Here is a 15996-nt window from a genome sequence, read left to right on the forward strand (position 1 = left end):
CAGCACCAAAAACAATGTCCAGCATTGTTTTTGAATGAAAAAGACCAATAAATAGTTGCTGAATGAATGAGGCCAAGGTCAGGAACACCACTCAAGTTCAAGGCAGTTTTTAATGTTCACTTGCCTTGCTGCAGGTTTGCCTTCACACTGTCCTGACTGCAATCATAAAAAGTGAAGGAAGATCAGACAGTATTCCTGGCCCCATTATGATGGGCAAAGCAACTCCACCAAGGGCACATTCTCCTCAGATAAAAATGGCATTAGGAAAACCAGGCAAGGCAGGGCCACAAAATTGGACAAAGAAGTTCTCAACTTTATGATTATTATGGTTAAGAATTTTATTATCAAAATTATTACATCTCTTGTGAAAGTTCAAATGTTACAGCAAGGTGTAAACACTCCACTTGAGAAAGAAGTGATACTTCTTCCCTTCCAAGAGTTCCCCCCACCCCCCCGCCCCTACCCCCCCAAGAGGTCTGGTCTTGACAGCACCCTGCCCACACAGAGTGGCTGGGGTCTCTGCACGTGCCAGGCAGGGTGAGGGCCGCCTGCCCGCTGGCCTCTCCCCTCGGTTAAATAGCCAAGGGGAGAATGCAAACCCCAGCCCAAATGGAGAGACATTTACATACGTTTTATATAATATACAAAGAAACCAGCATCCCAGGCAACATGATTTCCACTCCCAATGCTCTCCCAGACTGATGGGTTTGTGGGGGAAACAACAAAAAGAAAAGTACTCTGCTGAGGTCTCAGCATTTAAAAAAAAAAAAAAAAAAAAAAATCTCCCCTCATTTGAGCAAACACCTGATTTCGATTTTGAAAAGTGAAATTTTGTAACAGTCACACACAAAGAGAGAAGACTGTGCATATGATAGTTGTAGGACAGGGTAGAAAAGAAGGGGATGCAAGAGGCTGGGGGAAAAAGGAAAACAAATTAAAGGGAAGGAAGGAGGGAAACTCACAGTATTATCTTGTCCAAAAGAAAAGAAGGTCCACTGCAGCACCAGGGATTACACCTGTCATATATTCACTACCCCTACCATGGTTATAACTGAATACAAAATTAGATAAATAAAAACACACCAGATATTACAGTAAACAAGTGAAAGAAATAAGCTGGCAACCATATGGAATTTAAAAAGATTGTGTACCCCACCTGGGCTGGCTCCAGGGCTCCTCCAGGGGTGTACAACAGGCACAATGCACTGATGGGGAGAAGCCGGTCTGCTCTCGTCTCTCATCCAGAACAGTGTTAGGGGTGTGGGTGGCTTGGTAACTCTTTCACTGGGCCCACTCTCACATAAGCATCCCCCAAAGAAATGTGGGGCAGGCCCACACACAATCACAGTCCTGTCGGTGCCACTCCACAAACCTATCTTCCCACTCTTACCCTGCAGTCACGAGTGCATGCTCCCCAATCATGGAGGCGGTCCTGCTCATGGGATCATCAACTCCTGATTAATTGGGAGTAGAAAAAATAAAATTCGAAGCATTCCCAAACCACTCGGTATCCTTCCTAATGAAATTTATTGCCAAAAGCTGGTAAGTAGCAATGCAATCGGCCTATATCATGTCTCATTCCTCTTTTTCTTGTCTACTTACTTCATGGGTTACTGAGCTGTGAAATAGCTTGGGAAGGGGGAGTAGGATGGTAACAGTTGGAGGCTCAGACAATCTACTCAAATAATCTGCTCCCGAATAATCAAGAGCTGACCATAAGCTTTTCTTCAAAGAGCCAGGCACCCTCCAGTTGGTGCAGGTTCCAAGCTTTACTATCCTTGCCTATTTCTTGGTGATCTTAAGACAAAGATAAACAGTATTCTTGGTGGACACACATTGGCCAGATACCTGCTTTTGGAATGCTTGTCTTAGGATGAACATTTACATACCTACCTTTTTTCTTAAGTGCATAAAACCCTAACAGTACTCAGATGGCTTGGGGCTTTGAGATTGGCTCTTTTAACATTTTTTCCTTTGAAAACTTTTTTTTTTTTTTTTTTAAATTTAAAAAGATGTCCTCACTGCACAAGTGACTACAGGCTACAGGCAAGGATGGGAGACAGAGGCTTCAACACAACTCATTGCACTTAGAACCGTTACTAACCGAAACACCATTTGCTTGTCAACAATGTACCCTTGACAGCAGGGAGAAACTTCTTTATAGTCTCTGCTTCAGACAAGATTTACATCTTTCTCCAAGGCCAGAGGCCAAATGTGACCACAAGTCTTGTTTCTTGTCCACCAGACCCAATCCTCTGGCACCTTGTACCCCCCCTTCCCCAGCAATATGCTCGGCCTAGGTTCCAGAGGCAGCTGGAAGGAAGCAGCTATGGGCTCATTCAGTTCTGTTTGCCCAAATCCAGAAGCCCTAGGAAAGTCCTGTCTGAGTCTTGACTCCTGACCCTTGTAGTGGCTGGAGTCGGTACTGGTGCACACCCCCACTCCCACGGTGTGGGTAGTGCTGTGAATTGGAAACTGCAGATACCCTGGAGGCCTGGTAGACAGCTGACTGCCCAGCACTGGGCAGACTGATAGTCCGTAAGTCTGATGGCAATGACGACCTAGAGTTCTGAGGAAAGGAGGTGGAACTCAGAGTTCCTGTGCTGGACTGAGAAACCGAATCTGAGGTTGGCGAGTCTGAGGGTCCCTGCAGGGTAGGGCTAGCAGCACTAGAAGGGCAGCTCCTCCTTGGAAGATTGCTGCCAGTGCTGTTTCCAGAATGTGGCTGGCTGCTAAAATACCCTGGTGTCCCCGTAAATGGGGCCAAGGAGTCTGTGGACACAGGGTGGGCGGGGCTGGAATAGGACGTGGAAGAGAGGGATGATTCTGAAGAACCGTGAGAGGGGGGGTTTCCAGGTCTCAGTGCAGTAGTTCGATAACTGTATCCTGGAGATTGTGTAGGATGTCCTCTGAAGGGGGAGGAACTCTGCTGAAGGAGGCTTTGTGATTCTGTCCGAGGACTATCACACTGCAGGAGCTAGACAAAGTTGGGAGGAAAAGAATAAGGAGGTGAACAAGTCCCTTAAATGGCTGGTGAACGTTTGTAATACCCTAGGTTTTTTTTTTTTCTTCATCTTTTAACCATGTATTCTTTTTAGGAAACCAAAGGCAGTAAAATGTCTGTCTTTGATCACCTTATTCATTTTCTGGCATAATTTATTACCTGAGGACAAGCAGATGATGACTTATTTCCAAGGCTGCTGAAACTATATGCAAAGACAGCATCTCAATGGCAAAGGATGACCAGGACAATTTGGGACCCAGAACACACTCCTATGTCTAGAGATCAGCAATTTCTCATCTCACCTGGTAGCTGTATCTGGAAGGGCTGTAAACTGTTGCTCCTTTAGAGAGTGCTGAGCTCAATGTCTCTGGGCCTTCTCCATCTGCAGGGTCTGGAAGGTAACACATAAAAAACAAATCAACTTGGCTTCTTAGAATAAGTAAGAAAGAGCCATTGTTCATTTAAATCACCAGTGCCATCACCAACCCATGCTGCTCTCTTTGTGACAAACTGGGTGAGTGCAGCATGCCAGAAGGGCAAAATGAGTGGTTAATTATGGGCTATGTTCTAAATGCCTGATCTGATTCCCGTCTTCTTTCTCTTCATCCTTCATTGAGGTAGATTTCCAGGACTTTGGAGAGATGAGTTACAGAAAGGTATTCCTTGGGGAAAAAAGAGCAGACAGACAGCAAGCAATGCTAGATCTTACACCAAATGAGCATAAGTGGGCTGGAACCTAACATATGGCAGAGCCCAACTGCATCAGAAACTGACTCACCTCAACTCAGCACTTGGCATGAACTGTACAGGACTTGGCTCATGTGTCCCTGAATGTGGTGGCAGTAGAAGCCCATGGGCTCACCTGAGTCTTTCTCTGTGATGTTGGTCTCCCACGTGGGAGAGGGCTCTCCCTTTTGGGCCACCCTTACACTGCTTCGGAGGACCTTGGGGATGCTCCCTCCTTCTCGGAGTCGTTCTACTGATGTGGGAACCATCCTGTAAAGGCAACACAGTGCAAGTTCAAGCCACAGGACTTAACCAAAACAAATGAAGCCCTAACCAAGTGCACAGTGTATTTTCTTAAAACATCCTCTTAAACATTACTTTCTTCAGAACCAATTTAAAACAAGGTATTTCCTCTGCCTCCAACTATGTCAGGCACAAAAGAGAAACAACATCAACAACAACCACTTTTAAAGAAAAAGAAATCAAGGAAAAAGTGGATTACAGATGTCAACTTCCCTTAACCCCCATTTAAAATGTTAAAATTTCTCCTTTAGGAAATCATGTGCCTGATACATAGTAGTGGTTTAATAAAGGTTTCATAGATTAATGAACATTAAACATTTGAGCCAGGACTGTTCTTTCCCAGACTTATTTTTTTCAGTTCAAGATCCTTGAACTCCTGTGCTTCATTCTCTATTTCACATATTTGATCCTCAGTATTTGCCACCAGTATTATTAATTTTTAAATTTGTGGTCTCCCCTAAACCAGACAAGTCCTTTCAGAATGTCTTTTTGCTCTGTATATGCTAGCTGTGTGGAAGAGAGACATCTGTTGTTAATTCATGTGGAACTTGGCTGGATTCTTGACTCACCTTTCATGTGAAATGAGAAATAGGAGAGGCAGTGTTAGTGCCCACCAAATAAAAGAGCTCATCTGCATCCATAACTACATGTCATCCAAAGTGCTGCTCCAGAGGCATGTTGGTAATTCTTAATTCTGCAAAGCTGGGGGGTTGCAGCTGACATTATTAAATCAGCTGAACAGGACAGATGGTACTGTTGGCTGGCTGTCTCAGATGTTCCCATCAAGTGTTCCCATAGATTTGAGGTAAAACTGGGAATGATCTTAGATATATACTCCCCCCACCCCCAATTTAACTATAAAACATCAAATATAAACTTACCACCTACTGCTGATATTCTCTTGAGGTCTGCAGTGAGATGAAGAAGTGCCTCTGGAATCTGATGGGCTTACCGCCTCCAAATGGGACATAGAGGAATGAGATGGGGAGAATTTTTTGTGAGGGGAAGATGGAGTTCGGGCTGAGGATCCCTGCACACCATGGGCACCAGTGTCAGAAACCGAGTTACTGCTGCCTTGCCCAGCTCCTGCAGACTTGCTTTTGCTCTGTGCAGAGTCACCTCCCCCACCAGCAGAATTTTCCTTAGCTTCTTGTTTCCGTTTTCGGTACTCCAGCAGGGATACCTAGAAAGGAAAAAACAAACAAACAAACAAACAACAGTACTCTAGCTAGATATCATTAGTGGATCACTAGCAACAGGGAAAGAAGGAAAGATGGTACCTTAGTAAACCACTAGCCAAGCCACGCAAACAAAGCAGACACCAACCCTGACAACTTTTTTTGGGGGGTATGAAAGAGATCTGAGCACAGCTACATATTTAAGACAGCTGGAAATTGGTAAGAGGAAGAGAATAAACTAGGAGGCAAGTTTCTAAAGAATGTTTGCCAATTAGACCACCATCTTTTTTTCTGCCTTCAGAAAAACTTGTGAGGTTACCATTACACAGTAACAGAAGCATGCTATCATAGTTATTTGCAACAATGGGAGTACCTAGAGAAGGGAGAATTGGAAGCTTGTATAGTTTAAAAAGCCTCCCAGGTGACTGATGGCTGTTCTGCACTCCTTGGGAACCCCTAGAGTTAGCTGTTTGAGAGAAAGAGAGAGAAGCAGGGAGAGGAGAAGGAGATGGAGGAGAGGGAGGTGAGGAGAGTGAGGTGAGGAGAGGGAGGTGGAGAGAGAGAGGGAGAGAGAGAAGGAAAAAAACAAAACAAAACGAAAGAAAAAGCCAATGCTCCAGGGTACTTAAATATGCTCAATTCTTCAAGATATAAATAGGAATTTATTACTGTTTCTGTCTTACACATAGATGTAATTAATGTAAAAAGAGAAAATTATTATTTCCAGTTTATAATTTTAGCAAGCTAGCTCTAGAAAACAACTTGGTAACTTCTCCCTAACTTCCCCTTCATCTCCCTAATACTTGCTCGTTCTTTCCTGACAGCAGACCCCCCATCCCACCCTGCCCACCATAATCCGTGCCCTGCCTAGTACACCTTCTCTTTGTTGTTCTGGCACACTGCTTACACAGGCCGTAGAACCTATTACCATGTCTTGATTGTTCCCTGACTAAACTATAAGTTCTAGGAGGGCAAAGGCCAAGTTTATTTGGCTTTTTATCTTTAACATCCAGCACAGAATTTGGCATATGCTTAAATTTATGCTTAAATGTGCCCAATAAATTTCAGAAGTGTTTCTGAAATAACATATCATGATTTCTATGACTTTTGCACATAGTAAATATTATAAAACCAGAAATCCAAAGATTGTTTTCATGTTTGTTTCTGGTAGTCAATGCTGTTCATGCAACAATCTTCAAAATCAATTATTATCTTAATCCAAATTATCTGCCAATGTTTCCTCCTTCTATCCCCTTAGGGTTCTCATTTTTCTGTCCAAATGTAACAAAAATATAGACAGTTTTGCATATGCATTTTCTAGAAATAATTTTGGAAAGAAGTTCATAAATTCTGGTAATGAATATCATTATAATGAAAATATAAAAAACCACTAGGTTTTATTTCAATGAGGATACTACAGATGTTTGGCCATTACATGGGACTGTCCCCTACACAGGACATTCAGCATCCCTGGCCCTGCTCAATAAATGCAAGTCACTGGGACAATTCAAAACACTCCTACACATTCCCAAACACCCCTAGTTGAGAACCACTTATACAAAAGCACATTTTTGGCTTTGTGACTTCTAGAACAGGCATTACTTAGAAGTGGAGTCCCAACCCATTAGCAAGCTCTCTATGGCCTGGCTCAGCCCAGCACTCTTTGCACTTTCCTCCTGGCTCCCCCGGCCTTCCACCTGATACAACAACATCCAACTGTTTGCACCATACTGCATGCCTGCTGCCCGCCCAACGGAGTGCCACCTAATTACCTGTTCTACTCCCTCTACTGTAATATACCTCACCCTAATTTGTTGGTTTGCTGACTCCTACTTATTGTTTGAGATTCAGCTAAATCAGTAACCCGCCACCTCTCACTCCAGCCTTCTCTCTCAAACTGGGCAGTATCCTGGTCCTTCCATCTACTAGCTGTGTGACCACGGGAAAGTTACTTAATTTGCCTTAGTTTGCTCATGTGCAAAATGGAAAACTGCCTATCTTATAGGCTTACTGTGAGGATAAAACACATTTAAAGAGCTTAACACAGTGCCTCGAACTTGGGACACACTAAATAATAGGTAAAATTTCTTTTTCACTGTTCTAACCTCTCAATTGCCTAGCAAGTGTATGGCAAATACAGGCATTTACATTTGCTGAATATTTACAATACTCACCAAGTTGTACTAAAACAGCCTGTCTTTCACTGGATTTGGCAGAGACTATGTCTCACTTGTCTGAGAGTAGTGCAGAACACATAACAGAAACTCATGAATATCTACTAAATTACTTGGTTAACATTCTTGAAAAGTTCGCCGATATAACATGAAACACTTACTTTTTTCCTCTGTGGTGGGTTCTGGGGGGCAGATGGGACTCCTTCACAGGCCCTTTCACCACCAGGTGACAAGGATCCACGAGAGAGGTCTTTCATTAAGCCATGTTCATATCTGCTGGAAAATCCTTCTGCAGGGGAACAATATCCCCCATCCAAATGTAAAGGCTTCCTATCCCCCACTAGAGGAGATCCTCGATACAGTCCATCTGCTCGAGGCATAGCGTTCAAAGGGGAGTAGGCATACATCAAGTTGAACTCTGTCCGAAATGCCTGGTCTGAGTTTCTCACGAGGGTCTGATGTCCATCTCCACTTCTGCTTGGGAAACCAGTCTCAGAAGTGGGTCCGATGGAGGGATGAGGAGCCAGGTCAGAATGACCTGAGTTGAGTAGGGAAGGTCTATCAGCACAGCTGTTAGCGTTGGAGTCAAGGTATCCTACTTTTGCCAAATCCAGGTCTTTTCGGTGACAAAGCTGAAAGAATAAAAATCCATGGAGACATGGGGTAGGGGAGAAAGGAAAAAGTCAAAGGGCAGAAAGGAGGGGAGAGGGACACAGGTGAACAGGGAAAGATAAGAGGGATGGAAGTAGAGTAGATAAAGCCATTATATTCTGTAAAAGTCCCACGTAGCAACAGTGTACATAGGCCAGAGTACTAAAGAGTCCCGGCCTTTCCAAAATTGCTTTCAAGTCTTTCTGGATGGGAAATACTGGGAAAGTTAGAATTAGGTAATTGGCTAAATGTGACTATTTTGCCTGCTTAGTCTTTCATCAGGTTGCTGAGTCACCTTGTACTACACTAAGGGACAAGTGATATAATTAGGAATTTACCTTAGCCCCATGCACAAAACAAAGGTGAGACTGGTGTCTTAAGATAACTGGCTTCCGGGGTTATCAATTTCTAAATTAATATTGATGGAAGGTGGGGGGAAGGGAAAAAGGTGGAGGAAGGAGAAGGTAGACGGAAAGGCAAGTATTTAAGTTACTGGTTCAGTAAAGGAGGATGGTATTAAAGACATTAACCAACCAGTTCTTCACTCACTTTCACTGTTAAAGAAGCTGTGTTTCTCATACAACTTTCTGGCCACTCAATTCTTCTTTCTTTATCCTCTAATGTACGTCAACATACCACAAGACCACTAATGCTCATCACTGCAGATTCTGAAATGCTGAAATGTACCAAAAATAAACCCCACCTACTATTTGGTTATCATAACCTCCAAACTTCCAACACCAGGTCAACTACAGCTAACCGACAAAGAATGGTACCAGAAAACCAGATACCATACCATATCAGTCTTCAAATTATGTTATCTTAGAATCTTTAACAACTGAGGAGAGAGAGCTTTACTTTCCTAACAAGCTAGAGTCAAAACACCAAGAAAATCTCTAATATACTAGTGGAATACAACCTTTTTCAGTTTCACATTAACCTATGAACTACCACTGATTCAGAACTTAGTAGACTGTCACTGAATTATGCCCTAATTTTTTATTGGAAGGGGGTGGGGTTAAAGTTCAGTTGAATACTTCTAAGAGACTCTAACTTTCTCTTCTAGAGAAAAAAGGTCCCATGTATTAATAGATTCAGAGTTAATGTTACTACATGTGAAAGCTTATAATAGAAACTCTAGCACTAAAATCTGAGTTTGACATATCCACAGCAGTAGGGTTTGTGAGAAAACCACTCTACTGATATCCTAAGAGATAACACTTGTATAGCAACCATATCCTAACCATTGCAGAATGGTGGCCTGTGACAGAAAGCCAGGGACTCACTTGGTTTCCTTGTGTACCCAGTAAGGAGCTGCAGAGAAAATGTAGGAAAGCTGAAAGACAGAATGACTTTCCCTTCCTGAAGCTGCTGCTCAATCTATCAACCAAAGGCCAAAACATCTGGTTTTACAGAGCTGTTAGATTAACCCTAAAACAAGGCATAAGTCACCACCCAACTCAAAAAACAGCTCTTATCAACTTTTGACTCAACTTTCCTTATTTATTAGCCTTTCTTTAACAAGGCTCCTACCACATATCAGCATCTTGACTTCTAGATTCTATTCTTTAATAAAACTCCAGCCACCCCCTCCCCCAAACAACAAAAACCAACCCCACCAAACACACACACAACACACACACAGAAACACACACACCCCTACCTTCATTTTCCTCCATCTACATTGACAGTCCTGTGTAGTCAGTCACACAAGAAGACTCATTCAACTTACTGTGACTGAGTGGCCGCCCTCCAGCCCATCACCCCACTGACTCAGATCCCCAGCCCTCCCCACACACTCAGGAACACATTCATGAACACTCACTCTCAGCCTCCAAGTGTGATTGAGATGGTGTGATAACTACCTCGGGTGACAGGGACTCGGGCCTATGCGCAGGGGAACTCTCAGGGGAGGATATGTTCTAGAGGAGGGAAAAGCATCTTGTTATTATTCATCTACTCGAAGTCAAGAAGCAAAACAAAACAAACAAAAAATAAAAGCAAGCATAGATGTTAGCCACAACTTTTTTCAGGGGCGGGGAAGTTGAATAAGAATGCATAGGGGAAATATTTAACTGCAGAACTCATCTCAATGGACAGAATAACTTGTTAAAATGCTTCCTGGTATCTTTGAAAGCATTTAAGGATAAATTGGTTATAATGTTTCATGCTGTAAGTAAACATCTCAAGCACATATAAGGAAAGAGTTAGACTGGTGAAATTTTAGTGTTATACATCTTTGTATTTTAGATGAGAGTTTAGCAACCTATAGTATTTGTTATTGAGGGGCACCCTACCCCTTATTCCTCCTTAGATGGACCTTGTTCCTTCACCCAATGCCTCTTCTGCTTGTCACATTTCTTTATTCTCTTATATGCCTCAGGCCCTCCCAGTGCTATCCAGGGGGAGACATTAGTGTGCTGGGGGCTGACATGGTTAGGGAGATGGCCAGTTCTTCTTGAATGACAGTTATAGGAAATGTGATTGATGGAATCCCTAGCTCACAGGCTAGAGTTGGTTCTTGGCATAATACAATTAGACCTGAGCCACCCCATTAATGTTATTTTGTAAAATCCATTGTACTTTTGGCAACAGAGCAGACAAAGCACGTATGTATACACTTAAGTCCCTGCATCCTACAGAGGTAGGACTTCACCTTGGGACTTTCAGGTGAGGCAGCACTCCCATAACAGAGACTGAACAGTGAGTGCTTAATGAAAAGATGTAAATGGGAACACGTGAAGAGAGTGATGGTGGTAGTGTGACAACGACTCAGGGGTGCTAGGGCTGAGTTAAGGAGAGGGTGCCTAATGTAGACTCTGAATAACTGTGGCCTAGGTGGCAGGCATATGCTGAGGTAGGGGAAATGAGGCTGCTTCAGCAAAGCAGGGTTTTGGCTGTTAATTTTACTTGGCATGGAGAGTGGGTGGTGTACATCTATGTGCACATATGTGTGAAATGGCGGGTGGAGTATGGCTCTCAGGGCAAGAATAGGAGGGGAGGGTTATTCTGGTAGAAAGGAGAGGCTAACTAAGCTTGCCCTCCCAATGTTGCTTCCACTCTTCTTTCTAGATGCTTTCCCCTCCTGAAGACCTCATTCTCTTCCACTGTTTATCTTCTTACCTTCTTCCCCTTAGCACTTAAAGACTTCTTACCATTTTCCTGAATGCTTTTTTCCTTTTCAAAAATATCCTTCCCCAAACTAATCTGGTAAGGTGGTTTTTTTTTTTTTTTTTTTTGAGAGACAGTCTCCCTCTGTTGCCCAGGCTGGAATGCAGTGGCACAATCTTGGCTCACTGCAACCTCCCAGGCTCAAGCAATTCCTGTGCCTTGGCCTCCCGAGTAGCCGGGATTACAGGTGTGTGCCACTGTACCTGGCCTAAGCTGGTCTTTTAATTATTTTTAGAGACGGGATCTCACTGTTGCCCAGGCTGGCATGCAGTGGCACAATAATGGCTCACTGCAGCCTTAAACTCCTGGTCTTAAGTGATCTTCCTGCTTCAGCCTCCCAAGTAGCTGGGACTACAGGTGTATGCCACTGCACCTGGCTAAGTTTTGTATTTTATTTTTGGAGAAATGTGGTCTCACCAAACTCCTGGCCTCAAGCAATCCTCCTGCCTCAGCCTTCCGAAGCACTGTAATTACAGGTGTGAGCCACCATGCCCAGCCTAAGCTGGTCTTTATGTGTGACACCTTTTTGATATTTCACAATGTGTCACAGCCTTTGCTACAAAAAAACCTCCCCACCTCTCTGTACTAGAACACAGCAAAGAGTATGGCCATTAAAATGGTGATTAGAGTGGGTCAGGGTGGTGAAATCTGTTCTATTATTGATGAGAAAGGTAAAATTTCCTTAAATTGCAAGTGAAACCATGCCTTGGACCCTTTACTATTTAATATTTTCCTTCCCTCCTGGTATTCCAACATTATGCACGGACTGTATTATTAAAGTGATCACCAAGTAAAAAACAAAACAAAACAAAAAAAAACCCAAAACCACTTTATATTTGCAGTGTTTAAAAGTTATCCCAAATACTACAAGGGATAAGGAATGCACTGAGTGCTGAACCCGCTTGTTTTGCAAAGTGACTTACCTTCTAATTTTCTTTTTTTTTTTTTTTTTTTGAGACGGAGTCTTGCTCTGTTGCCCAGGCTGGAGTGCAATGGCGCGATCTCGGCTCACTGCAAGCTCCGCCTCCCGGGTTCACGCCATTCTCCTGCCTCAGCCTCCCGAGTAGCTGGGACTACAGGCGCCCGCTACCACGCCCGGCTAATTTTTTGTATTTTTAGTAGAGACGGGGTTTCACCGTGTTAGCCAGGATGGTCTCGATTTCCTGACCTCATGATCCACCCGCCTCGGCCTCCCAGAAGTGCTGGGATTATAGACGTGAGCCACTGCGCCCGGCCTCCTTCTAATTTTCATAATTCCACATTTATAATGAAACCTGTATTGATAAAGTATGAAACTCTATTCCTATAATCTTATGCCCTCCAGGGAGAATTCCTCTCATGATACCTTACTATAAAGCTCTAGGTGTGAACTGCAAAGTCAGTTGCAAGTAGACAAAGTCAAGTTAGAAAGGCCTGAATCAGCTGCTTTATTATCTGGCTGAAAGAATTCCATAACGAATCTGGTAAAGAGTAATTTCCCTAGATAACTTATATGTAACCAGGAGGTTTTTTTCCTCACCCAGAAAGAGGTCTGCTCCAAAAGTAGAGGTCTAGGGTAAGAAAGAATATAGTTCTTTCATAGTGCTTTCAATGTTGCTAGCTACCTCTCAGTTACTCATAAAAGCTAAGTATTCTGAATCCTCATACTTGGAAAAGCTGAATAGGAAACAAGATTGGTTAAAACGTTCACCTTTCTCAAAAAACACATCTGGAGAAGTGCAAACAAGGGGGCAGAGCAGCAGAGTGTGTTTAGTGGTCAGAACAAATTTTTCTGAGAAGGAAAAAAGAGACAGTGTCCATTTTAATTACAAATCAAAGTAACATGCAATAGATGAAGTGTTTTAAAAAAGTATACATGGATTCTATTGAAACCTGCTGTCACCCAAACCTGAACACTAAAGTGATTCAAAATTACTTTTTGAAACAGCTGACGCAGACATTTCTAACTTAATCCAACAGTGAAGGTAATAAATTTGTCTCGTGAATACATGTTGCTAGCCTCTTGTCTACTTCTGATTCCTAAGACATTATAACAAAGAGGGAAAGTAACCTGGAGTGGAAAAAACCTGCATTCGCCATAAGCCATACCCCAATGTTTTCTAAATCTCTGCTCACTAAGGCCACAATGAAAATACCAAACAACCTGGAAAAGACACTTCACTTATTTAAAGGCCTAGAAACGAAGACAAAATCAATCAGTATCATCTGTGCTCTCAGGCTGGTGTTACTAACAGATACTACAGGCAGCTAGAGGCCTATTTTGACCAAAGTATACAGTAAAGATAACGATGGAGATCTAGCATGCTTACCACCTAAACTTATGGAGACTGATGGACTGCGTGCAAAAGATACACGAATGGGATCTGTGGTAGCAGTATGCCTATTTTGGGAAGCATAGGGGCTGCCAAGATGAGAGGCTACCAGGTAACAGGCCACAATGACCCTGAGGTTTCCCATTCTCTTACTTAGATGGGGAAGGAAGATAGTAAAGAAACATTTGGAATGGTATTATATTTGAAATGAGAAGGTACAAATGATGACTTTCATATCCAGCACTCCCAGCAACCAAACCCAAATCACCTCAAACTGCAGAGGAGTGTTGCAGCGACTAGCAGTAGTAAGAGATGTAACTGGTGAAAACATGAGGGTGTATCCATTTCGACACTCCTCTTCTCCTGGGTGAGATGAGCCAGGTGTGGCCAGCTGGGGGCTCTTTGAGCCTGAATTGGGAGGGGGTGGTGTGACTGGAGACAGAGGCCGAAGTAACTTGGTGACATTCTGCTCCATCAGATAGCGAGACTTCCATTTCTTTAATGGGCTCAACAAGTCTGTGAAACACAAAGCTTGGATGAGAGTTTGAAACCACAGATTAATTTAAGGCTCTACAGTGAAGCATTAATCTGTAATCTACAATGGCTCTTAACTGTTTTCTGTCTCATCCCATTAAGTTATCTCCTCCAATCAAACCAAAATCCCAAAGAAACTCTTTAATTACCATACTTAAAATAACTCTGAAAACATTCTATCTCCCAAACTCCAGGTAAATCGAATGTGACTGATCACTAATTTAATTTCTACCAGTGCAAAATATAAAATTCTTTCATTTATTCATTTATTTATTTATGAGACGGAGTCTTGCTCTGTCGCCAAGGCTCGAGTGCAATGGCATTTACTTGGCTCACTGCAACCTTCGTCTCCCGGGTTCAACCAATTCACCTGCCTCAGCCTCCCGAGTAGCTGGGATTACAGGTATGCACCACCACACCTGGCTAATTTTTGTATTTTTGGTAGAGATGGGGTTTTACCATGTTTGCCAGGCTGGTCTTGAACTCCTGACTTCAGGTGATCTGCCCGCCTTGGACTCCCCAAGTGTTGGGATTACAGGCATGAGCCACTGCTGAAGTTCTTTCTTTTACATTGAGTTTCTGAAAAGTCTTTGTTACTGTGTTAAAGTTACCCTCTACTAAACTGCTATATCACCAACTACAAGTACTGGGATGCTAAATCCAAATTCCTTTCACCATCTCATATATCTGTGTCCCTTTTCAGAAGCTCTTTCTATTCTTACATGATTCCCTGATCCATGTCTAGCCCCTTTTCTACCTAAAAAGCATGAAATGATTTCTATAAAAACTTCACCCAACCATCAAAAAATTAGGTTCACATTCTTTTTTTTGACTAGAATAATCCTATTTTCTATACTTCTTAGATCCACTTAAAAAGCAAGTTACTACACTAAATATTTTAGTGACCATTCAGGTCAAAGCACCTTTCTCACTTGATTCTCAGAATAAAAATACAGTTTTATTCATTTACAGTTAAAAGGATATATATTTAATACCTATGGATTACTGAACTAGGTATGAAGGGAAAAATGGTCATCATACATTCTACTTTCAAGAGGCTTAAAATTTGTAAGAAATAGAAAGAGGGCCAGGTGTGGTGGCTCACGCCTATAATCCCAGCACTTTGGGAGGCTGAGGGAGGCAGATCACTCAAGCCAGGAGTTTGAGACCAGCCTGGCCAATATGGCAAAACTCTGTCTCTACTAAATACACAAAAAAGATTAAGCAGGAGCGGTGGTGGATGCCTGTAGTCCCAGTTACTCAGGAGGTGGAGGCACAAGAATCACTTGAACCCAGGAGGCAGAGGTTGCAGTGTGTTGAGACTGCACCACTGTACTCTATCCTAGGTGACAGAGGGAGGAGACTGTCTCAAAACAAAACAAAAAAACACAACAAAAAAAGTGAACATATTAGTATTAGCATGATCAAGAAAGGTGATCATACTGCTATGCGTTAGTTAAAAAAAAAAAAGCTGTATTTTCTAAATTATTATTATATACCACGGACTATGCCATGTGCTTTATTGTGAAATATCTAATTTTAACAACTCTATAAATGAAGCACTATTATCATCCCCATATTAAAGGTGAGAAACTTGATGTGTGGAGAGAGACAAAACAGGTATTCTTGCTCCCATATATCTACATTCTTAATTTTTGTATTTTTAGTAGAGACGGGGTTTCACCATGTTGGCCAGGCTGGTCTTGAATTCCTGACCTCAAGTGATCCACCCACCTGAGCCTCCCAAAGTGTTGGGATTACAGGCGTGAGGCACCGCGCCTGGCCCCATCTATCTATATTCTTTATTTTTGAGACGGAGTCTTGCTCTGTCACCCAGGCTGGAGTGCAGTGGCACGATATCAGCTCACTGCAAGCTCTGTCTCCCAGGTTCACGCCATTCTCCTGCCTCAGCCTCCCGAGTAGCTGGGACTACAGGTGCCCGC

At 42.8% G+C, this 15996-nt stretch overlaps 1 protein-coding gene across 33 annotated transcripts in view; it reads right to left on the reverse strand.

Moving 5' to 3' along the window:
* Window positions 1-313: 313 nt before the first annotated feature.
* The window catches only part of SETD5 (SET domain containing 5), an 81137-nt gene continuing 65454 nt past the window's right edge, over window positions 314-15996 (reverse strand). For 24 of the 33 annotated variants that reach the window (XM_063630445.1, XM_063630438.1, XM_055259336.2 and 21 more), the window contains 7 exons: window positions 13788-14035; window positions 9902-9958; window positions 7547-8017; window positions 4915-5216; window positions 3867-4000; window positions 3307-3395; window positions 314-2977 (listed from right to left, as the gene is read on the reverse strand). In XM_063630445.1, coding sequence (XP_063486515.1) covers window positions 2369-2977; window positions 3307-3395; window positions 3867-4000; window positions 4915-5216; window positions 7547-8017; window positions 9902-9958; window positions 13788-14035 — 1910 coding nt within the window. In that variant the 3' untranslated portion in view covers window positions 314-2368. The remainder of the gene's footprint in view (window positions 2978-3306; window positions 3396-3866; window positions 4001-4914; window positions 5217-7546; window positions 8018-9901; window positions 9959-13787; window positions 14036-15996) is intronic. The other 9 variants (XM_055259345.2, XM_055259341.2, XM_063630448.1 and 6 more) reach the window with 1 other exon arrangement.

Source organism: Symphalangus syndactylus, chromosome 21, assembly GCF_028878055.3.
Source record: "Symphalangus syndactylus isolate Jambi chromosome 21, NHGRI_mSymSyn1-v2.1_pri, whole genome shotgun sequence".
NCBI classification, from domain to species: domain Eukaryota; kingdom Metazoa; phylum Chordata; class Mammalia; order Primates; family Hylobatidae; genus Symphalangus; species Symphalangus syndactylus.